Here is a 25,693-nt window from a genome sequence, read left to right as displayed (position 1 = left end):
TTTAAGGCAATTGTAAAATGCGTTTTAGACAGGTACATGCTGAGTAAAACACTGAGGGACGGGAAAAACCCACCATGGTTCAACAACAAAGTTAGGAAACTAGTACGGAAGCAAAGAGAGCTTCACTCCTTTAAATGCAGCCAAAACGTCTCAGACAAACAGAACCTAAACGATGCCAAAGTTAGCGTAAGGAGGGCTATGCGTGAAGTGTTCAGTGAATTCAAAAGTAAAATTCTATGTACCGACTTGACAGAAAATCCTAGGAAGTTCTGGTCTTACGTTAAATCAGTAAGTGGCTTGAAACAGAATATCCAGACACTCCGGGATGATGATGGCATTGAAACAAAGGATGACACGCATAAAGCTGAAATACTTAACACCTTTTTCCAAAGCTGTTTCACAGAGGAAGACCGCACTGCAGTTCCTTCTCTAAATCATCGCACAACTGAAAAAATGGCTGACATCGAAATAAATGTCCAAGGAATAGAAAAGCAACTGGAATCACTCAACAGAGGGAAGTCCACTGGACCTGACGGAATACCAATTTGATTCTACACAGAGTACACGAAAGAACTTGACCCCCTTCTAACAGCCATGTACCGCAAGTCTCTAGAGAAATGGAATGTTCCAAATGATTGGAAAAGAGCACAGGTAGTCCCAGTCTTCAAGAAGGGTCGTCAAACAGATGCGCAAAACTATAGACCGATATCTCTGACATCGATCTGTTGTAGAATTTTAGAACATGTTTTTTGCTCGAGTATCATGTCGTTTTTGGAAACCCAGAATCTACTCTGTAGGAATCAATATGGATTCAGGAAACAGCAATCATGTGAGACCCAACTCGCTTTATTTGTTCATGAGACCCACAAAATATTAGATACAGGTTCCCAGGTGGATGCCATTTTCCTTGACTTCCGGAAGGCATTTGATACAGTTCCGCACTGTCGCCTGATAAACAAAGTAAGAGCCTATGGAATATCAGACCAGCTGTGTGGCTGGATTGAAGAGTTCTTAGCAAACAGAACACAGCATGCTGTTATCAATGGAGAGACGTCTACAGGCATTAAAGTAACCTCTGGCGTGCCACAGGGGAGTGTTATGGGACCATTGCTTTTCACAATATATATAAATGACGTAGTAGATAGTGTCGGAAGTTCCATGCGGCTTTTCGCAGATGATGCTGTAGTATACAGAGAAGTTTCAGCATTAGAAAATTATAGCGAAATACAGGAAGATTTGCAGCGGATAGGAACTTGGTGCAGGGAGTGGCAACTGACCCTTAACATACACAAATGTAATGTATTGTGAATACATAGAAAGAAGGATCGTTTATTGTCTGATTATATGATAGCAAAACAAACACTGTTAGCAGTTACTTCTGTAAAATATCTGGAAGTATGCGTGCGGAACAATTTTAAGTGGAATGAGCATATAAAATTAATTTTTGGTAAGGCGGGTACCAGGGTGAGGTTCATTGGGAGAGTCCTTAGAGAATGTAGCCCATCAACAAAGGAGGTGGCTTACAAAACACTCGTTCGACCTATACTTGAGTATTAATCATGAGTGTGGATTCCATACCAGATCGGGTTGACGGAAGAGAGAGAGATGATCCAAAGAAGAGCTGCGTGTTTCGTCACAGGGTTATTTGGTAACCATGATAGCATTACGGAGATGTTTAGCATACTCAAGTGGCAGACTCGGCAAGAGAGGCGCTCTACATCGCGGTGTAGCTTGCTCGCCAGGTTTCGAGGGGGTGCATTTCTGGATGAGGTATAGAATATATTGCTTCCCCCTACTTATACCTCCCGAGTAGATCACGAATGTAGAATTAGAGAGATTCAAGCGCGCACGGAGGCTTTCAGGTAGTCGTTCTTCCTGTGAACCATACTTGACTGGAACAGAAAAGGGAGGTAATGGCAGTGGCACATAAAGTGCCCTCCGCCACACACCGTTGGGTGGCTTGTGGAGTATAAATGTAGATGTAAATGTAGACCACAACAACAACAACAACTTGGTTTTAATTATGAAAGATGAGTTCACATAAATTTTTCCACAGAATAGATTAATTGCAATAAAATATGGATACATTGCAGTGAAGGATCCAGGGCTTGAATATAAATGACAGTTTTATTATTATGAATGTCGCATGTACATTTCAGAACATTGCCTTCCTTTTGTGACTTCTGTGCTTCTCTGCATCATGACAACCTTTAGTATAGTATCCTATCCACTCAGTTGTATTACAAATCCCAACAATACATTTCTGACTAATCTGCATTTAACAGCTGTGACAGTGTTTTAATCAAGACAAATGAATTATTCAGAATTTATGAAATGTAATTAAAACTTGAAATACAGAACATATATCAATAAAAGCACAGTTTTGAGAAGTTAGTACTTGTAAGCAAATTAACTTCTTACTTAGCTTTACATACGTTTATGTACTTTTTATAGGTTTTGTAGATAACTGTGAGATAGCATGACAAGAATAAAGTCCAACCAATTAATAATTAACCATCCACACCAAACAACACACTCCCTCACCCCAATCTACCTGCCAAATTGCAGTCCTGGCAGTGTGTACATGGCCATTACAGTGTGCAGAGTGTGTGTGTGTGTGTATGTGTGTGTGTGTGTGTGTGACCCACTATTTGATGAGTTGATAACATCATTCTTACATAATTTACATTTTGCCAAATTTTTACATACTATGTGAATTCAATGTTATCCATAGTTAGGTAGACAGAATTTTGAAAATTTCTTCACATAATTTTTGTAAGTGTATTAATATTTCAGCTCATCTGAGCCTCTTTTCTGTTGCATGCAATTTCACAGGATGTGAAGGAAGTAAAGGTGAAAAGATAATACAAGCACTTGAAGATGAGAAACCGAAATAACAAGTTGTAAATGAAGGGTGAAAGTATATGTGAATTTATTAAAGATAAGGCAAATCTATATAACATTATTGTTCTCAGAAACATTACAGCAAATTGTTCATTTCTAGGCATTCTCTGTACTTACATTCATGCGACAACAAATCAACTTTGTACTCATCATTCTGAATGAATGGAGTATACGTTTCTTCGATGGACTGATTGCAATAAAAAGGATTCAGGTCTACTATATGAAATTTTCTGTGTTTGCATGACATGCTAAGAGTGCTTTTGGTGTTAGGAAACTAAATTATGTGTTCTAAAATGCTTTGTAGATACAGTTTCATTGCATAAACTAACTGTAGTGCTGATACTTATCTAGAAATAGTTTAGTTGCATTATTAGTATTACTTTACGGTATTTATGATGTCCATCACTGAAAAAAAGTTCAGTGTAACTTTGGCACAATGATAGAATAGGGTTAATTATGTCCAAAATGCATGCATAAGCTTTTATATATGCTTTTCAATGTTCCTCTCCACTAAAACTGCAATAAAATAAATAAAAATATTACACCACTTTATTTTATGGATTACATGGGTTTTGTTTGCATTTGGAATGTTTAATCATCACTCCGATTATGTAGTGCTTTAGGAAGTAGGCAGTAGGCACTGTAGCAGATTGTCAGCTTTCATTATGTTAATTCTGTATTCAATTTAGTATCTGAACATTAGGAACAATAGATAATATATCATTAAAATAAATGTGTTTTTGACGAAAAATGAAGGGGATTTTATGGAAGAAAGAGAGAGATAGTGTGTGTACATTTGAAGGAAGGTTGGTAGGACTATCAGATAAATCAACATAAAGCACATTCAGAGTGTAGTAGGATCATATGAACATTGAGTGAATTTGTACATATCAGCCAGCAGCATATGTAATAAGGAAAAGGTAAAAAAAACCTCTCTCTTTTAATCAGTGGTTCTTCTCCTGGCAGTAGAAATGAAGATGGGAGACATACACACATTAGGCAATTGTTAAGTGGGACACCTGGTCCTTGTAGGTTTCCTACTTAACAATTGCCTAATGTGCTTGTGTCTCCCACCTTCCTTTCTACTGTCACAAGAAGAACCACTGATTAAAAGAGATAGAGTTTTTTCTACCTTTTCCTTTTGTTTATATTTGTTGCTGGCAGATATGTACAAATCCAGTCAATGTTCATATGCTTGCAATGATTTAAATAAGTTGGAGTTGGATGTAGCTCAAAAATATTTCTTTTCCCTTATGGCTGAAGAATAAATTTAAGTATATTATTACTATGTTAACTCCATCTACAGGCCCTGTGGGCCCACACCTCAATTGTGTAACTGGATTTGTGATTTCCTGCCAGGAAGGTCACAGTTCGTAGTAATAGACGGGAAGTCATCGAGTAAAACACAAGTAATATCTGGTGTTCCCCAAGGAAGTGTTATAGGTCCTCTATTGTTCCTGATCTATATTGTTTGCAGATGATGCTGTCATTTACCGTCTTGCAAAGATGATCAAATCGACTTGCAAAATGACTTAGATAAGATATTTGTATGGTGTGAAAAGTGGCAATTGACCCTGAATAAAGAAAAGTGTGAAGTTATTCACATGAGTACTAAAAGAAATCAGCTAAATTTTGATTATGCGATAAGTCACACAAATCTGAGGGCTATAAATTCAACTAAATACTTAGGGATTACAATTACAAATAACCTAAATTGGAACGATCACATAGATAATATTGTGGGTAGAGCAAACCAAAGACTGCAATTCATTGGCAGAACACTTAGAAGGTGCAACAGGTCTACCAAAGAGACTGCTTACACTACGCTTGTCTGCCCTATTCTGGAGTATTGCTGTGTGGTTTGGGATCCGCATCAGGTGGGATTGGTGGATGACACCGAAAAAGTACAAAGAAGAGCAGCTCGTTTTGTATTATCATGAAATAGGGGCAATAGTCTCACAGACATGATTCACAAATTGGAGTGGTAATCATTAAAACAAAGGCAATTTTTGTTGCAACAGGATCTTCTCATGAAATTTCAATCACCAGTTTTCTCCTCCAATTGCGAAAAGATTCTGCTGCCACCCACCTACATAGGGAACAATGATCATCGTGATAAAATAAGAGAAATCCGGGCTTGCACAGAAAAACTTAATTGCTCCTTTTTCCCGCATGCCATTCGAGAGTGGAACAATAGAGAGACAGCATGAAGGTGGTTCATTGTACCCTCTGCCGGGCAATTTATTGTGAATAGCAGAGTAATCATGTAGATGTAGATGTAGATGTCGAGGGGAGCATCACACTACAATGAATGTACTCAGATATCCAAGGAACAATGATATATTTATTAAGTCTAATGAACAAAATATAACAACACAATTTTGTGGGCTGTGAGCCTTCACCACTTGGTTCGATTAGAAGGCAACAGTTCATGAAATTACTGGTTTTATTGTTATATGATTCACAATGTTAATTATACATAACCATAAACTATTCCTCTTATATTGGAACTTTCAAGAAAAGTAGTAAATATCTCAAGGACTGGTGATATGCATAGTTTCACATCATAGAATTCATTTGAACACTTGATCAGGAAAGATGTTACCTTTTCATTGAGAGATCTGACTCATTGGAATTCATTCATTCAACCATATGTACTCTTGTGTTAAATAGACACCAGCAAGGGGAAGAAATTTGATGGATATGAGAAATTTTGTTGATAATATATGGAATAAAAACAGTTACCAGTTGTGGACGGTAGTAGTCAAGAGCTTTTGACTACTGCCTTCCGCAACGTGAGACTGTTTTTATTCCGTATATTAGATTTTCACAGTTGCTGCTGCAGCCATGCTTAAGATTCCAAATCTCTTGATGTAGTAGTTTCCAGTTAGATACAACAAACATAAACTCTTCCAGATGGTATATTCAGTGTTATCCATAATTAATGACAATCCACTTTGTTCTGTGATTCAAAATGTACAAGTAAATAAACAAGTTACACAATTATTAGAAATTCCTTTAATTCAAATAAAACTAATTGTTGCTCCTCCATTTATACTGTTTATTTACTATTTATAAATTGTTGCTTATTTGACATTTGTGTAAATACCCTGATAATTGTGAAAAAAAACAATGTATGTCTATGCCTTTTGTATCAAAAAGGAAGTCTGATTGAGAAAACTATTAAACTTATAAGGAATTAAAACAGCAGGACAATACTTACCCTTGAGAGGCATATTTCCTAGTACTAACAATAGAAATATTTTAAGTTAAAGATAGCCCTAGCTTTCAGAATTACCAAGGAAGACGTATTTGTTTGGAACAGATTTAAAAAACTGGAGAAATTCATTCTGTCCTTAAACTGAGAAGGACCCAGCTGTTAGGAAGATGAGAAGGGGCCAAAGATGAAGAAGAAAGCATCAGGAAGAGTAATAAGTCGAAGAACAAGCTCTATGCCAGCTTCAGTTTAGAGACAATGGGAAGATCAGAGAAAGAAGTAAAGATAAATTAAAAAGCTAAAGAGAAATGAAAGATGGAAATTGTAACGCAATCAAGAAATAAAAGAAAGTGGAAAAGATAGAGAGAGAAAAATTAAATTAAAGAGGAGAGAGGAAGAGGTGACAAAAATAAACGTATATCAGCAATTAAATTACACAAAATGTGTCAAAGATCAAATGTTACTTATAGGGGTGAAGTCCAGGAGAATAGCAAGTTCCCATCCCTGGAATTGGGGAAACTAGTACTTGGGCAGATCCAAATGGCCTCTTGAGTAATGCTGTAGAGCATGTTCAGCACCTGGGTACTAAGTCCCAAGGTGGAACATTTTCTGTTTCCATTCATGTGTTCAGCTAGTTTAGTCATATGTAAAAAAACCTGTGCAGTGAACACATCATTTGGTAAACAACATGAGTAGTTTCACATATTGCCCAGTCTCCAATGTTTTTGGATTTCCTGTAGTAGTGGTAGTAAGTGGTAGAGGTTTGCTGCATAGTTTAGATTTTACAACAAGAACAACTGCTAGGGTAGGAATCTGAGGATGGGGCATGGCCCTAGAATGTCATATGGTTTGAGAAGTTTCTTGCTTTGATAAGCATATATTAGATGCACTGTTTGTGCCAGTAGATCCATATTGAGGAGATCCTCCAGGATGTAGAGCATGTAAGATAATGAGATTAAACACTACATTTTTGGAACGAAAAAAAGATACACTGATGTACCTTCCACAGATCCCAAGTGAAATGGTCCTGATGGATGCGGAATAAGTCAAGAAATCTTAAACATATCTTCATGTAAAAGATAATAGCAAACTTGTCACAAAACATGTAAATTTTCAATACACTGGGGTGCATATGATAATTCTTATGCTATTATAGTCATACATCACCAAATGATATAATCTTTTTACAACAGTTATTTAAACTGATTGCACTGCCACACTGAATTTGCACAGAAGTCAAATTGTGCATAATACTTGCTTTATTTGGTATTATTAGTGACATTTACAGGTCAGATGGTTCTTGTAAGAAATTCATCAATGGAGTAGAAAGAGTTGGCCACCAATAAATCCCTTAGGCTTCTTGTAAATGATTGGTAGTTAAAATTTTTGTAGCTGGCAGCAAGTTATTAAAAATGTGTGTTCCTCAATAATGGACACTTTTCTGGACCAAAGAAAGTAACTTTAAGTCTTTGCAAAGATTATTCTTATTTCTATTATTGATCTGATGCACTTAACATGCTCTGAGTCTGAAAAACAGATTCACAGTGTGTCTTATAAGTAATGGTCAGTTTTCAGGGATATGACAGGAATGATCATTTGAAGCACAAGAGTCTAGTAAATTTTGGCTCTAAAATGCATTGCCTTAAGAGTTATGATACTATTAAACAAATCTCTTGTATAGCAAGCTCTTTGTTTTTCATATTTTTGGAGGAGCTGCTATGAACCAAAACAAGAAGAAATGTTTGGTGAATATGGGCTCTAAAATGCATACCTTAAGAGTTATGAGCACTTTTTCAGTATACGTGATGTGTTTCACAGTAGTGAAGATGAAAAAGTAATCACAGCCCTTAAGGTATGCATATTAGAGCCCGTGTTTACTAGAATTCTTTTGTTTCTGTCATATACCTGAATATCGACCATTCCTCCTCAGACAGCCTGCATTTTTAATGATAAATGAAGGAATAAACAATAGTTATCATCTCCAGTTCCTTGAACAAACCTCTGCAGAACGTTCTTTAGTTCTCACCATAAAAAATTCGTCTTATACATTTTTGGATGTGGAAAACTTTATTTTGGTTTGATGAGTTACTCCAAAAAATGATCACATATGATATTATGGAATGAAAATAAGTAAAGATAAGTAGCTTTTTAATTTTTATGTAACCTTCTGACATATACTGAGGGAAAAATCTCTTGCTAGCTCCAAACTGTATATAGTGTGTTTTTTCGAAGTGTAGTGACAAGTAATGGTCAAACTACAAACTACCTTACACTGTGTGTCAAAGGATAGACTATGTACCTTTTTTCCTCCCCCCCCCCCCCCCCCCCCTTCCTGTTCCAGTTGTGAATGGCTCATAGAAAAACGATTGCTGTTAAGTCTATTAAGTGAGCTCAGATCACTCTGATTTTACCTTCTTGGTATTTTTGCAAGGTGCACATAGAAAGAAACAACATACTGGTTGACTCTGGTAGGGATGTACACTCTTGGAGCTTGAGCAGTAAACCACACCATCATACGGAATGCCTCTCTTGCAGTATCTGCCACTCAGCAATGCTTTCATACTTACTAAATGAACCTGTAACAAGATGCTCTTCTTCTTTGGATCTTCTGTATTTCCTCCGTCAATCAAATCTGGTACAGATTCAGACTGATGAGCAGTATTCAGGTACTGGTTGAATGAGGATTTTGTAAGCTACCTCCTTTGTGTATGGACTATATTTCCTGAGGATTCTTCCGCTTAAATTCATGAGATATGCTCAAAATGCTCAAAAATGAGTATGTGACTGACTGGATATTCAGTGATGTCTGTATCATTAGATGCACTATATGTCTTGAAGAAAAAATCATTTCCACTGCCATCACCATAGGTGAAGGAAACAAAAAGAGATTCTGGAGTTAATTCACTCTGATGCCTGTGGGCCAATGAGAGAAACATTTCAAGTTTGTGATTTTTTTGTGACCTTTATAGATGAGCAAATAAAGGTGAAGTTGCTGACAAGTTTGTTGAATTCAGGAACCTAGTTGAAAATAAGACTGGTCACAAAATTAAATTCTGCTTGTTGGCTTAAATGTCATGATGTATCCTGCTTGAGTCAGGACTACTGCCATCAACAAAGCTATTAAATCTGAAATCATTGCATAAGTAAAGGACTGGCTGACAGAACTCCTCACGAGAAGTGGCTGAAGAGAAAACATGACCTATCTCATCTTCATACATTTTGTATAAGTCATAAAACATAGAAAAGTTGGATTCTAAGGGAAGGAAGAGACTTTTGTAGGCTATTTTGACTGTTTGAAAGCGTATTGTTTGTGGTACCAAGAGTTCATAGAATTGACATGTCAAGAGATGTGAAGTTCCTTGATCATGACAGTTTTGAGCCCAAACAAATTTATGTGGACTTCTGTGAAGATGAACTAGATCTTCACCAAAGCAGAGGCATCAACATCGATTCTGTTGAAGGAGATTTCAATTGTGATACAAACATTGAATCAGAACCATTATCAGATGATGAACCACTCTACAGCTTCCAATCAATAAAGACCAAGAATTCAGCATTGACCTTGACTTATAACGTGTTGAAGACAATAATTCCTCAAGCTTCACACCTGCTCAACAGTTTGTGCCAGATGTAGACTCATCAGATGTTTCAGCTCATGTTATTACCTCCATTGCAAATGCAACAGAAATCAGTGACAATGATGCATTATGTGCTTCAGATCATAGATATTGGCTAGAGGCTATGTATTGTGAAATCAGGTCACTGGTGAAAAGTGATACCTGGGACACTAGACAGACCAAAACAAATGAAAGTATAATTGACTGTAGGACTGTTTTGAGAAATAAATACAGACGTCATTGATCTTTTGTTTGATGAGAAAAGCAAGAATAGTTGCACAAGGATTCAACCAACAACCTGGGCTTAAGTTTGTGGAAATGTTCTCTCCAGCTGCAAGAACTGAATAATTCAGGCTACCCATGGCTCAAATTTGACTTGCATGTCAATGAACTGGATATCACCACTGCATTTCTCAATGGTAAATTAGCATGGTAATATCCATGGAATAACTAGTTGAATTCTTAAAATTGATGAAAGATGAAGAGGAAGATGATCATAGATTCAAGAAAGCAAATAGCATTCTCCAAACATTGAAACATGGTGATAAAGTGTGTACACTTAGAAAAGCCGTTTGTGAACTGTGCCTTGCTGATCAACAGTGTGATGGCAAGTTGAATGCAACCCTTTAACACCAATTGTATTCAACCCACAATTCCAGATCCATCTATTTTTCTAGACAGTGCAAAAAAAAAACATTTAGTCTACCTTCTCATTTATGTAGATGACATTGTAATCACTTCAGCAGACCCAGAAAGGACAAAACAAATCAAGGATGAGTTGTTTGCCAGACTTGATGTCAAGGATCTTGGTGCCATAAGATGCTATCTGGGCATTGAAGTAGATCAGTCTGGTGACAAAATCACATTATGTGAAAGGAGGTGTATCAGAGAAGTTTTACACCAATTCGGAATGGATGACTGCAAGCCAGTAAGGACTCCATTGGCAAGTGGAAACAAGTTGAATGCAAGAGGGGCAAACACAGAAGATGGCACTCATTATCCATTCAGAGGAATGGTTGGAGCATTGTTGTACATTGCCTCTGATGCTTGATGTGACATGTTATCCAATCAGTAAGCTAAGCCAGTACAACAACAGCCATATTTTTATTCACGGCCAAGTGGCTAAGTGAATTCTTAGATACCTAAAAGGAACTACAGACAATAAATTGACCAACATCAAGGATAAGGAATGCATATTCAATTTCACATATGTTGATTAGGGGAAGTTTCAATGCTAATAAGAAGTCATATACAAGCTACAACATTACTTTACCCAGATCAGCAACCTCATGGTGTTCACGCAAGCAGAGAGCTGTTTCTCTTTCATCAACTGAAGTTGATTATGTGAGCTTCATGGAAGCAGCAAAGAGAGATGAGTGTGGCAAAACTGTCAGACATCACCCTATTCAATGACAATCAGTCAGCTGGGAATTTACCACACAACCCAGTTTTTCATTCAAAGATGAAGTAAATTCATACAGAATAGCACTTGATACACCAAGCTCTACAAGAAACTGGGATATTAGCCAACACAAAATATGATGGCAGATTTACTGTGAAGGTTCTTCATGCACTGAGACAGGAGAAATGTGTTGAAGAATTTGGACTTCAATCCTAGAGCCACAAATTTAAGAGTAAATTCTTATTTATAACTGTCTAAGACTTGGGGGCATGTAGAGATTCAAATTTTACTATCATGTAATACCTTTGATGTCTATAGAAGTTGCTATTCACTTGTTTTCAAGTCTGTGCTTGTGCAGTTCTGTGTTATACTCCGTAGAGTAAATTACAAATAAAGTTGTATGGTAAGTACATGCCAAGCCTGTGTTGGAAAACCATTCTGTATCAAATTTTAATACAACTAAATACATATTCGTATGTTTTCCTGGGTGCCACTCCTCCCTTATTGCCTAGCCAACTGTATAGCATAGTCACACCTTTTTTTTTATACACAATCCCTTCTGTAACTAAGCTTTTAATTGCATTGTACTGCAGATATTTTTAATATTGCAATTTGATGAAAGTGCTCTGACAATCCCAGTTTTTTAATAGTAACATCATGATTTGTTTCTGTTTTATTAGTTAATGTGTGAACAGTAATTGATGATGGAAGGGAGTAACTTGTGCCTACTGTGTCGCATGCTGGTTCTTCCCCTGTTACCGATTTCGTGTCCCATCTTGGTACTGATGTAGAAGATGATTCTGTTAAGGATAGTGATCCCACTGATGTTACTGTTGCTGAAGTTGCCAATTCCTCCTTTGCTAGTGGTAATATACTTGCCTTCATTGATGTATTTTCTTAGTATATCTACAAGTTGTGAAGGAGAAACTGTTCTCCTTTTTTTTTAACCGCTAATAATTTTGTTTTTCACCTCATCGATACTGCTGCTATAAAAAGTGGTGATGTAACTAAGGACGAAGGTATTTCTAATATTACTACAACTGAAGGTGTCACTATCTTTTCTGCTGTTAATATACTTGCCCTCTTTATCACTGCTGCTTCTGTGTCATCTACAGGCATAGGGTGATGGATCCTTAATGCAACTATGTGGCAGCGATATTTTTGCCCTGTCATCAGACTGCCAGCTACAGTGCTGATAGGGAGTATATTTCTCCTTCGCTGCAAGACCTTTGTGCATGTAGGAACCTTGCATAGGTAGCACATGTTTGTTAGGTAGTACAACATTGTTTATTGAGTGGAAGTATTTCAAGTGAAATGATGAATAAAAGTATTCTATTTTCAAAGTGTATTCATGTATGAATCATACATGAGTACAGAAAAAGCACATGCAGTAAGCAGATTATTTCCAGAGTAATTCCCTGATGCTCAAGTTTGTAATTGGAGTATGATTCGTAGATTGATAAGTAAATTTTATGAAATGGGAAGGGTTCTTGATAGGAAACATAGACAACCACATACAGCAGTCATAGAAGAAACTGCAGATAGCATTGAGCATGCTCTGAAAAGGTCTCCTAGGAAGTCAGTTCAATGTCTTTCTTAACAAATGGAAATTTCCTATGGCTCTGTTTAAATGGCTATGAAGTTCCTAAAGTTTCGGCCCTATAAAATAACTACAGTGCAAGAACTTAAACCCATTGACCAATGGTTTTGTGTATGAATTTTGAATATGGTATACAATGGGGGAATTGAGCGTCACCTAACTTTCTTTTTGTATGTATCATTGTTTCACTAAATAGGTGTTATTGGAGTTTAGAAAAGCATAAAGTAATTCATGAAGCATTGATGCAAGATCAACAAATAGTGTGGTGTGCTGTTTGCAGTGTAAGAGTAATAGCCCCCCCCCCCCTCCCCTGCCAGTCTATTTTTTAAGGAAATCTTTAACTTTGAGAGACATGGGGAAAATTATTTTACAGCATTCTATTTTCTTCTCATTAAAGGAAATTCAGACCTGTTTCAATACAGAGTTATCACTAACAACATATAGCCTCCTTCTTCCTCTGATTGAACCCCCTGCAATTTTTATCTCAAGGGGGCGTGGGGAGGGGAAGGGGGCGAATTAAAAGAAAATGTGTAAAAATCAAATCTACACACATCAGATGAACTGAAAATTAACATTCGGCGAGAAATTGCTGCCATTTCACAGAGGGAACTGCACAAGCTAATGAGCAATTTCCTAAGCAGAATACTTTAACAAGGAAGGGCGGCAGTTCCGGCATATCCTTGTGTAATATATGTGAGTAATTTACTTTTCATTTTAAGTGTTTATGTTATGTGCGTTAGAAAAAGCTTACACAATTAACTATATTGTATCGACGGCAGACTTCCTGTCACCCACGCAGTGAGCAAAGCAGCTGGCTTCGCTGACCAGCTGCACACCATGAATATGGTTGTATTAATGATTGATCACCCTCTATTAGGGAAAAGATAGTTGCTGATTGTTTTCTTGTGTGTAGTTTGCTCTTTCTGGATCCTCTGCCACATTCTGATCACCTGTTAGCTGTAACAAGTACGTCTTCCTAATTAATTCAGCTTTTTTATTATTATTAACATTATTATTATTATTGTTATTATTGCTAGATACTTTTGATTTTTGAACCTCCTGTTTGCACTTGGGTAGATCATTAGATCATCCCAGTGTATTAGGCCTATTACAATAACTTTTTGAAATGTTATTCTCATCCTCGGTGGTTGAACTCATTTCTAAATATATGAAACCACAAATTATTAAGCACTTATATGGCAATACAGGATACTATTATGACATTCTTTCAAAATTGTCAGTAGCTAATCATCTGGTTTTATATAGCCTGTAGTTTTAAGTTCCTGCTGTTATTGTTAGATTTTTCAAGTTCCTATACAGTTGACAGTTGTTTTATAATCCAGAATTAAATGCCTTTTTTTTTAATTTCTTGGCTTTTCACAAATGAAAAGTCACATGGAGGACATAATTCATTTTTAATGTACTCTTTACAAGTTTTTGTGTTCATAAACAGTTTGTTAGCTTCATTTGGGTATTAAATGAAGCATCCATTTAGAGGTTCCTGGTTGGAACAGACTCAGCATTCCATCTTTAAAATCCCAGCCAGTGGTTCAGAATTGCTACAGCTCACCGTTGACAATCACCACCTGAGGAATGTGTGATATGTCATGTGGACCAAGCTACTCACAATTGTGGAGACAGACAGGCATCCGTGATTCAGCCTTGTACAGTCAATTATGTGAACTACTATCAGTCACACCCTATTGTTCATGGGCTATTGACCCTAGGTAGTACCTGGATTTTCTACTTATTGTTATTGGCCTTCATTCATTGTTCTCTTTTGATGAATTTTGCTTTGTTTATGGATTACTCATATGTATCAGTAGTGGATAAAAAAGTGGTGATGAGGTCCCTTCCATATTGTGCTTTTGGCAACACATTCTCACCCAGTGCCAATGTTGTGGATGCCAAGTTTCTGGAACTTCGGCAGCAACAGCTGTCACTACAACAGTGGTAGTACAAGGAACAATGGCAGCAATAGCAACAACAGTATGTTACTCTCCTATAGATTGTGTCTTGTCAACAAGAATATCAGTCGGTGGTCCCGGCTGTGATCCCACTGCCATATGCTGCCTTTGACGAGTATTTGGAAAACAGTGAAGTCTACCTCTAGTTTTTTGAACGCTACTATTTTGTTTATAGCATTTCTGGCAGGCAGCAAACTGCATTACTCTTGTCTTCTAGTAGTTGCATATACAAAGTGGTGTGGAATGTAGAAACTGCAACCACTCTTGGACCCAAGTACTTTGTCTTTGAATGATCTCTGTGCTTTGTTAACCAAATACTTTGGTCATCATACATGCTTTATTGCAGCTAGGCTAAAGTCTGGTGAATTTACTTTATGGTGACACTGCCCAATCAGCTGCCCGGTCAGTACAAGAGTTGGTAATTGCTCTTCAGAGGACAGGAGATCCAGGAAACTTGTCTGTTCTTCAATCTCATTTAGAGTTGTTGGCAGCAATTGATCCGAGTCCAGAATCAACCTCACCAACATGGTCTGAGTGTTGTGGTCCCCTTGAAGCTGTGAGAATTGTAGTAACTGACCTAGTTGAATTTATTCTACATCATGGTAGTCAAAGACTTCAAGAGACAATCCATACACATAATCCAAAATACAAATAAGCATGTCCAAACTTTTGTATGCAGAATCATTGATTCGGGATGTAATTGTGCACCTTGCCTCCAAGAGGGAAGTTGCAACAAAAGCTGCCATACACTGCCTTTGATGAGTCTTTAGGGAACAGTGAAGTCTACCTCCAGTGTTTTGAACTGTACTGTTTTGCTTATAGCTTTTCTGGCAGACTGCAGTGGGTCACCCTTGTCTTCTAGTAGTCATTTACACAAAGTGGTATAGAATGACGAAACTGCAACCACTCTTGGACCGAAGTTCCTTGTCTTTGAATGATCTCTGTGCTTTGTTAACCAAATACTTTGATCATCATACATGTTTTATTGCAGCTAGGCTACAGTGTAGTGAATTTGTAAAGAACACAGATAGTCTTACACAGCAAGGGCTGCCAAGCCAACTTGCAGGGTCTGACATACAAGTGCAATTTCGTGTGTCTGAACTGTAAACTTTTGTATGCAGAATCATTGATTCAGGACGTAATTGTGCATCTTGCCCCCAACAGGGAGGTTGCAGGGAAAGCTTTGACTATGTTCAGTTATAGTCTTGGTAAAGTGCTTCAAATTTCTAAATCTTTTCAGGTTGCTTCTGAAGCTCAGCATTCTTTCAAAAACAATATTCAAGTGCCAAAAGTAGTTCATTGACATTGCTAGCAGCAGTCAACTAATGATTCTGACTTGTAATCTTCTTTTTTCACCTGAGTTCACTGGCATTCTGACCACTAGCATCTCGTAAGAGACTCAAGCACACCAATCATTCTGCTCCCTGCTTACTGTCAAGTGACCTTTTTTTTTTGTAATGTTAACCAGGGGTCAGATATGTTTTCCTTCCTCGGTGTTGCGATGTACTTCACACGAGTCAAAGGAAGTTCACTCCTTCCATGACTATGGCACCCAGCATTCCAGAAGCACCTGCTGCACCATCTACATCTACATCTACATCTACATCTACATCCATACTCCGAAAGCCACCTGACAGTGTGAGGCGGAGGGTACTTTGAGTACCTTTATTGGTTCTCCCTTCTATTCCAGTCTCGTATTGTTCATGGAAAGAAAGATTGTCGGTATGCCTCTGTGTGGGCTCTAATCTCTCTGATTTTATCCTCATGGTCTCTTCACGAGATATACGTAGGATGGAGCAATATGCTGCTTGACTCCTCGGTGAAGGTATATTCTCGAAACTTCAACAAAAGCCTGTACCGAGCTACTGAGCGTCTCCTGCAAAGTCTTTCTCTTTAGTTTATCTGTCATCTCCGTAATGCTTTTGCGATTACTAAATGATCATGTAACGAAGTGCGCTGCTCCCCATTCTCTATCTCTTCTATCAACCCTATCTGGTACGGATCCCACACTGGTGAGTAATATTCAAGGAGTGGGTGAACAAGTGTACTGTAACCTACTTCCTTTGATTTTGGATTGAATTTCCTTAGGATTCTTCCAATGAATCTCAGTCTGGCATCTGCTTTACCGACGATCAACTTTATATGATCATTCCATTTTAAATCACTCCTAATGCCTACTCCCAGATAATTTATGGAATTAATTGCTTCCAGTTGCTGACCTGCTATATTGTAGCTAAATGATAAAGGATCTTTCTTTCTATGTATTCACAGCACATTACACTTTCTGCATTGAGATTCAATTGCCATTCCCTGCACCATGTGTCAATTCGTTGGAGATCCTCCTGCATTTCAGTACAATTTTCCATTGTTACAACCTGTCGATATAGCACAGCATCATCTGCAAAAAGCCTCAGTGAACTTCTGATGTTATCCACAAGGTCATTTATGCAGTGGATTGTTGAGTCTGGAGCAATCGGGGCCTCCTCACAGCAACCCACCAGCTGTATGCTCACCCATGGCAGGACAGCACATTGATCCACATCATCACAGATGCAGAGCTGGTGGTTTCTCCACTGCCTTGGAAACTTACGTCGGATATGATGCTTTTTGCCTAGTTCATAAAATTCCAACTGGACACAAGTGCAACTGTATCATTAATCAGTGAAAAAGTGTCAGCAGCTCACCTCTGTGTTGTTGCAAAGGACACCGCACCAGGTCATGTCTTACTGCTACAAGATTATACCTCTCCTTGGAGAACTGTCTTTGGCTGCTAAGTACAGCGATGTTGACCATGTACTAATCTTCTTAGTTGTGCGCTCCCCTACTGTTGCTAACATCTTTGGTTCAGATACTTTTGCCAATTTTGATTTCTAAGTAGTGGACCAAGTCAGTTTAGTGTCCAAAATGGTGCTCTTTCATGACCTCAGTACTCTGAGGAATTCATACAAACAGATTTTTGAACCGATGCTCAGATGTGCAAGTAATTTTACCTCTCCTATCTCTATGAAATAGTCTATGCATGCCCTCTAGCATTTGTGGTGAGAGAGGCCATTTAAGCAGAATTGATTCACATTCTTCAGATTCAGACTGGTCTTTACACACTTGTAACTTTAAGTCCACTATAAATGCCCAGTATACAGTAGAAATCCCTGGGTAATAGGAGAGATATTGAATTTAATTGATGAAAGGAGGAAATATAAAAATGCAGTAAATGAAACAGGCAAAAATGAGTAAAAACGTCTCAAAAATGAGATCGACAGGAAGTGCAAAGTGTCTAAGCAGCAATGGCTAGAGGACAAAAGTAAGGATGTAGAGGCGTATATTATTAGGAGTACGATAGATAGTGCCTACTAGAAAATTAAAGAGTCCTTTGGAGAAAATAGAACCACTTGTATGAATATCAAGAGCTCAGATGGAAAACCAGTTCTAAGCAAAGAAGGGAGAGCAGATGAAAGGAGTATATAGAGGGTCTATACAAGAGCGATGTACTTTAGGACAATATTATGGAAATGGAAGAGGATGTAGATGAAGATGAAATGGGAGATATGATATTGCGTGAAGAGTTTGACAGAGCATCGAAAGTGTTGTGGTTGGCAGGAGAGCCAACACCGTATTACTAAAGGAGGCCGAAATGCACGCGTCTCAGCTCACGCAGGCTGGCGTGAGGTCTGGAACATGACAAGGGAATTATAATTGAGAAAAACGTACATAGCTGGTGGAATACTTAACTTTAATCCATTAATGACGAACGTTGCTCGTGACAGTACATGATTCACAATATCAATGGTAACTGAATAGGGCGCCTTGCTAGGTCGTAGCAAATAACGTAGCTGAAGGGTATGCTAACTATTGTCTTGGCAAATGAGAGCGTAGAAGTCAGTGAACCATCGCTAGCAAAGTCGGCTGTACAACTGGGGCGAGTGCTAGGTAATCTCTCTAGGCCTGCCATGTGGCGGCGCTCGGTCTGCAATCACTGATTGTGGTGACACGCGGGTCCGACGTATACTAACGGACCGCGGCCGATTTAAAGGCTACCACCTAGCAAGTGTGGTGTCTGGCGGTGACACCACATTCCTCCCCCGCAAATCGGCATACGGTTGTGGCATAAGGCTTCCGCCCGCCATGGGGAGGACCCCATGTTGATGTATGCGACAAGGTGGAAAGCCTAACAACAGGCGAGGCTGTGCCACCCGCACCCTGCTATTCGGACTACGGGGAGCTAGGAAACGCCTAAAACCTGCTCCACGATGCACACCAACATGTGGTGTATGCGCCCGTAGAGACAGGAGGGGCTGAAGGATCGACCTCCATCGCGCTGGGGCACCCGACGGGCGAAGACGACATATGGTCCGGAGCGGGCAAGAGTTCCATGTCAGAGGACAATTGATCACGGGAAGCGATCAGCGGCGCGTGACCCAGGGAGGCGCCCGGCGGTTGCAGCGAGGCGTCCACTGCGGGCGTCGCCGGCTGGAGAACAGGCGGCAGCGGCAACTGTGGCGGCGGCTGTGGCGGCGGTGCATTGCCATGGGGCAAAATGGAAGGCAGTGTCGGTAACAACTGGGGCTTAGGCGAGCCAGTAGATGGGTCCCTGGGGTGCTGACTGGACGGCACCGTCACTGAAAGCAGACGGCGAGAGGCAGATCCTGTGCGACGACAAAGGCACAGCCTATTGAGATGCTGACGCACCTCACCAGAGGCCCCCAAAAGCATATACATAGCTCTGCCGAGGCAGCGAAGAATGCGCCCTTCGAGCCAACGCCGTGAACCTCGATAGTGGTGATAGTAGATAACGTTGCCTGGAGCAAAAGCAGGTGTCTGTCACTGCACATGAACCCCAAGTGGCAGATGTTGCAAAGACATCGAGGTTCGATGAGGGCGACCGTGGAGCAACTCAGCCGGCGAGCGACCATCTCAGGGCTGGGAATGATACGAGGACAAAAAGAGTAATAACGTGTCCTCCCGAGAATGTGACTCTTTCAACTTCAACATCTGTTTTAGCACCCGAAAACCTCAAACCACACACACACTTCAAAATCTGTGACTTGAAAGTCTTGACCAATCGTTTAGCGGCACCGTTTGACTATCTCGAAAATGGCGCGGATGGCAGATGTTGAATACCATTGTCCTTGCAGAATAACTGAAATTCTGTGGACATGAATTGTGGGCCATTGTTGGAAACAATAGTCTGTGGAAGACCTTCAATGCAAAAGATAGCGGATAACACTTGGATGGTAGCAGATGTCATCGTGGAAGACATCCGGACAACAAAAGGAGAATTACTGAATGAATCAACCACAACCAACCATCAAGCATTCCAGAATGGACCAGCAAAATAGATGTGTAAGCGTTGCCAAGGGGAAGTGGCTTTTGGCCATGCAAAGTATTTCCGAGGGTGGTGCTGATTGTTGTTCGGCACACACCATGCAAGAAGACCACATATTCGTAATCGCGGCATCGATTCCGAACCAAGTACAGTGCTGATGGGCAAGTTGTTTCGTTCTCACTATACCCCAATGTCCTTGGTGGAGAAGCTGTAAGACAGAAGACTGTAACGAATGTGGTACCACGACCCTCGACTGATCATTATCAGAATGCAACAGCAAAACACCACATCGTACAAATAGTCTCTCCTTGTGAGCAAAAAATCGGCAAACCAACGGGTCCCCGATCCGTGACCTTGACAAGGGCCATTGCGTAGCAACAAAACGCAGAACGGTAGCAAGGACACGGTCGGCAGCGGTTGCTGTAGCTACACGATGAAAATCAATCGAAAACAATTCAACCACGTCATCGGTTTCCTTATCAATGAACATGCAAGCAAGTTCGGAGGAATCGAATGCCCTATCCTCAGCAACAGGCAAGCGGGACAACGCATCGACGTTTCTATGCTTAGCAGTGGACCGATACAAGATATCGTAGTGGTACTGTGAGGGGAAAATAGACCAGTGAATGAATTTCTGCCCTGTTTGTTGAGGTGCAGGCTTGGTCAGATGAAAAAGCGATGTCAAAGGTTTGTGGTCTGTGATTATGGTAAAGTGACGACCATACAAGAAATCATGAAACTTTATAACACCAAATACGAGAGCCAGTGCTTCTTTCTCGATCTGTGAATAATTTCTGTGAGCAGACGAGAGCAATTTGGACGCAAAGGCAATAGGGTGATTGTGCGATCCATCTTTGTGCGCAAGCATAGTACCGACCCCGAAATCTGCTGCATCCACCATCAACAAGAATGGCTTCTGGGGATCAAATGGCATAAGGCAAGTATTGGAAAGCAACGCCGATTTGAACTGGCGAAAGGCGCAGTCACATTCCATCATCCAGACAAACGGAACACCTTTACGGCATAAGCAATGAAGCGGAGCTGAAATGGAAGAGGCGTGTGGTATATAACGGTGATAATAATTAATTTTTCCCAGCACACTCTGTAGCTGCTTCAAATTCTGTGGCGAGTCTTGTATTACATGCAGGTGCATGGGACTGGGATGTATGCCTTGGGCATTGATTACATGTCCCAAATATGGCAAGACCCGAGCAAAAAACACTCATTTGTCCTTCCGCAAGCGAAGACCATTTTGTCGCAAGACCTGAAGTAATGTTCTGAGATTGGTCAAATGTTCTTCTTCCATCTTTCCAGAGATCACAATATCGTCCAGATAATTTGCTGCAGTAGGGACCGACGCACAAACAGTTTGTAGATATTGCTGAAACAATGCAGGGGCGGATGCACACCCGAATGGCAGTCGTATGAATTGATACAACCCAAGGCGTGTTAACCACCAAAACGCGCTGGGATTCTTCGTCCACCGGTATTTGCAAGTACGCATCTGCTAGGTCCAACTTCGAAAAATATTTACCCGGGCACATTTTGTCAAAAAGTTCTTCCGGGCGGGGTAAAGGAAAAGTTGCAATCACTAGTTGTGGATTCATTGTTGCCTTGAAGTCCACACAAAGTCTCAACTTTCCGGAAGGTTTTGGCAAAATTACTAAGGGTGATGCCCAGAGAGAAGCCTGCACACGTTCAATTACACCTTGTGATTCCAAATCGTGTAATGTTTTTGCGACCTCACCACCAATGTGTGGGGAACATTGCGCGCTCTGAAAAATTTCGGTTGAGCGTTGACTTTCAGTTCCAAATGTGCTTTATAGTTCTTAGTGCAACCGAGGCCCGGTTCAAAAATGTCTGCAAATTCTTCACATAGACGAGAAACACTGTCTAAAGGCACCATCTGGTTCACTGATAGGACCTGATTTCCTATATACAAGTTAAACAACTGAAATAAATCGAAACCAAACACGTTCACTGCAGAAGAACAAAGGACATAAAATGACACAAGTTTTGTTTGTCCTCTGTATGTTGCAAGAAGGCTGCACTGTCCTACACAGGGATACTTTGTCCTGAATAACTACTTAACTTAACATTTGCGGCACGCAACGGAGGTGTGCCCAGCAGTTTGTAAGTGTCTTGATTGATCAGTGAAACTGCAGCTCCGGTATCGAGCTGGAATGGTATCACTTTGCTGTTAACGTCCAAGTCCACAAAAAATTTATTGTCCTGCTGCAAATTTATTGTCTCGTGCAACGTGAACTGTCACCGGTACATAATCACTTGCGACTTGACGGGAGTTCCGGCGATGTCGACACACACTATTTTTGGGACGAACACAGTCACTGTTAGAGTGGCACTGCGCGGAGTGGAATGAACTACATGAATGTCCATGGGCGAAGTTTCGTGAGCCTGAGTATCCTTGGTTCGATTCCGATTCTGATGCAAAGCAAAGGGCCTGGAATGGTTTTGAGCTTCCAATCTGAGCTTTTTCTGGCAAACACTTTGAACATGATCTTTTTTATTACAATAAAAGCAAATAGCTTGGCGTGACTGGCAATTCCCACGAGAATGTTTACTAGCACATTGCGGGCATGATTTGATCACTGCATCTGCTTGCTGGCATGGCACATGTGGCTGAGAGCCTGGCGGCAGCAGCGCAGCCGGCGCGAGGGCTGTTTACTGCTCCATGCAGCTCGCCCGGTGCGCCGGTTAACCTGACACACTGCTGGCAAAGTTTCAAATGATTCCTGAGCAAAGTCAAGTGTGTCGTGCCGATCCAATATGTTCATCAATTGTTGAAGGGAGCGATTTACTAGTTTCAAAATCTGTTCCCTTATACGAACATCAGAAATGTTCTGTGCAATTGCCTCACGTACCATAGTATAAGGGAGTCCACATTGACACTCAAAAGCACAATCTCTAGTAAGGCCTTGCAAAGCTGCAACCCACTCCCGATTAGCCAGACCTGCCGTACGTTTTGTACGAAAGAAGGTATACCATTTCGCAACTACATTGACTGATTCCTGGAAATATGGATCTAATGCAGATAAAATTTCTTCGTAGGACAGAGTTTCTACATCGCGTCGGGGAAATAAGTTGTCTATCACACGGTACCTGGTCATGCCGACCGACAATAACAACAAAGGCTGCCGCTCGTTACCTTGAATTCTTTAGGTGGCGAGATGGAATCCAAATTGGCGTGACCACTCCATCCAGATTTCCAGTGCAGCATCAAAAGGTCGAAAAGTGGGTGCAACAGGGTGTTGTGGCTGCGTTAGCGGTGAAGCGGCTTCTGCCGCATCGTTTTGCATCGCACGTTGACCCTGGACGAGCTGTCCAAGGGCATCCAGTAAGGCCTGCGTCTGCTGATTCTGTAAGCGATAAAATTCAGGCAGTATATCTGGAGATTGTGGTGAAGCCATTACACAAGTAAATCAGGGCAATATCGATAAGAACACTTTTACTCACGTCGCCAATGTTGCAGTTGGCAGGAGAGCCAACACCGTATTACTAAAGGAGGCCGAAATGCACGCGTCTCAGCTCATGCAGGCCGGCATGAGGTCTGGAACATGACAAGGGAATTATAATTGAAAAACGGACGTAGCTGGTGGAATACTTAACTTTAATCCATTAATGAAGAACGTCGCTCGTGACAGTACATGATTCGCAATATCAATGGTAACTGAATAGGGCGCCTTGCTAGGTCATAGCAAATAACGTAGCTAAAGGCTATGCTTGCTATTGTCTCGGCAAATGAGAGCATAGAAGTCAGTGAACCATCACTAGCAAAGGCGGCTGTACAACTGGGGTGAGTGCTAGGAAGTGTCTCTAGACCTGCCGTGTGGCGGCGCTCGGTCTGCAATCACTGATTGTGGCAACACGCGGGTCCGACTTATACTAACGGACCGCGGCTGATTTAAAGGCTACCACCTAGCAAGTGTGGTGTCTGGCGGTGACACCACAGAAAGACCTAAGCCGTAACAAGGCCCCAGGAGCAGACAACATTCCATTAGAGCTACTGATAGCCTTGGGAGAGCCAGCCATGACAAGATGCATGGTGAGCAAGATGCATGCGACAGGTGAAATACATTTGGACTTCAAGAAGAATGTAATAATTCCAATCCCAAGGAAAGCAGGTGCTGACAGGTGTGAAAATTACCAAACTATCAGTTTAATAAGTCACAGCACAAAATAATAAAACGAATTCTTTACAGACGAATGGAAAAAGTGGTAGAAGCCGACCTCGGGGAAGATCAGTTTGGATTCCGTAGAAATGTTGGTACACGTGAGGCAATACTGACACTACGACTTATCTTAGAAGAGAGATTAAAGAAAGGCAGACCTACATTTCTAGCATTTGTAGACATAGAGAAAGCTTTTGAAAATGTTGACCGGAATACTCTCTTTCAAATTCTGAAGGTGGTTGGGGTGAAGTACAGGGAGCAAAAGGCTGTTTACAATTTGTACAGAAACCAGATGGCAGTTATAAGAGTTGAAGGGCATCAAAGGGAAGCAGTGGTTGAGAAGGGAATGAGACATGGTTGTTGCCTATCCCTGATGTTATTCAATCTGTATACTGAGCAAGCAGTAAAGGAAACAAAAGAAAAATTTGGAGTAGGAACTTAAGTCCATGCAGCGGAAATAAAAACTTTGAGGTTTGCCGACAACATTGTAATTCTGTCAGAAACAGCACAGGACCTGGAAGAGCAGTTTAACGGAATGGACAGTATGTCAAAAGGAGGATATAAGATGAACATCAACAAAAGCAAAACAAGGATAATGAAATGTAGTCGAATTAAATCAGGTGATGCTGAGGGAATTAGAATAGGAAATGAGACACTTAAAGTAGTTTTGAATTTTGCTATTTGGTGAGCAAAATAACTGATGATGGTTGAAGTAGAGAGGATATAAAATGTAGACTGGCAATAGCAATGAAAGTGTTTCTAAAGAAGAGAAACTTGTTAACATCGAGTGTAGATTTAAGTGTCAGGAAGTCTTTTCTGAAAGTATTTGTATTGAGTGTAGCCCTTTATGGAAGTCTCCAATATGACCTCTGCTCCCTTGGCCTTGCTCACTGGAAGGCTGGTGAGGGTCTCGTGGTCTGGTAACCTGTGGAGCTGGAACCAGTCCCTCCCCTCTGACCTTCCCTCATCTGTGTTGTACCAGTGCAGTCTGTTGCTTCCAGCATGCTGCCACATCCATAGTCTTCTGCCTGGGCGCCTGTGTTGGCTGCTGGCTGTGACTGGATCCTTCGGCAGGATATTCTGCTGGCCTCCCTCACCCCTACGCCCCACCCCCTTTCCCCTCCAGCACTGGTATAGGATGGCATATTCTTGACCCTATATACCAATATCAGGGGGGAGGGATTTAATGTTCCTGCCAATAGCTGGTATCAATTTGCAGCTCTGAGATGCTAAAGGTCACAGTTGACAATCACCACTGTAGGTGAAGCAAGCAGCTGTGTTTCAGTGTGGTACAGTCCTGCACAGTCCCTGTACTTCGTTGTTCTTGTTAGTGGCCTTCATTCAGTGTTCTGCCTTTGATAAATTTGGCTTTGTTAATAGATTATGTATTCATATGGGAAGCAGACAGAGAACCATTCTTCAGTTATCGTGCTTTATGTCTGCATCAAGGTAAATAACTCTGTTGCTGTAAAA

At 40.5% G+C, this 25,693-nt stretch overlaps 1 protein-coding gene across 9 annotated transcripts in view; it reads left to right on the top strand.

Annotated features, from left to right (window-relative positions):
• Positions 1-25,693, top strand: part of LOC126267010 (ATP-binding cassette sub-family C member 5-like) — a 531,190-nt gene that overhangs the window by 222,671 nt on the left and 282,826 nt on the right. For 4 of the 9 annotated variants that reach the window (XM_049971782.1, XM_049971797.1, XM_049971806.1 and 1 more), the window contains exon 11: positions 3,005-3,115. The exons of the other annotated variants lie outside the window; for them this stretch is intronic. In XM_049971782.1, the coding sequence (XP_049827739.1) occupies positions 3,005-3,115 (111 nt within the window). The remainder of the gene's footprint in view (positions 1-3,004; positions 3,116-25,693) is intronic. 9 annotated transcript variants of the gene reach the window in all.

The sequence above is a fragment of the Schistocerca gregaria genome, chromosome 1 (genome assembly GCF_023897955.1).
Source record: "Schistocerca gregaria isolate iqSchGreg1 chromosome 1, iqSchGreg1.2, whole genome shotgun sequence".
NCBI classification, from domain to species: Eukaryota; Metazoa; Arthropoda; class Insecta; order Orthoptera; family Acrididae; genus Schistocerca; species Schistocerca gregaria.
This window is presented reverse-complemented; position numbering and strand designations above follow the sequence as displayed.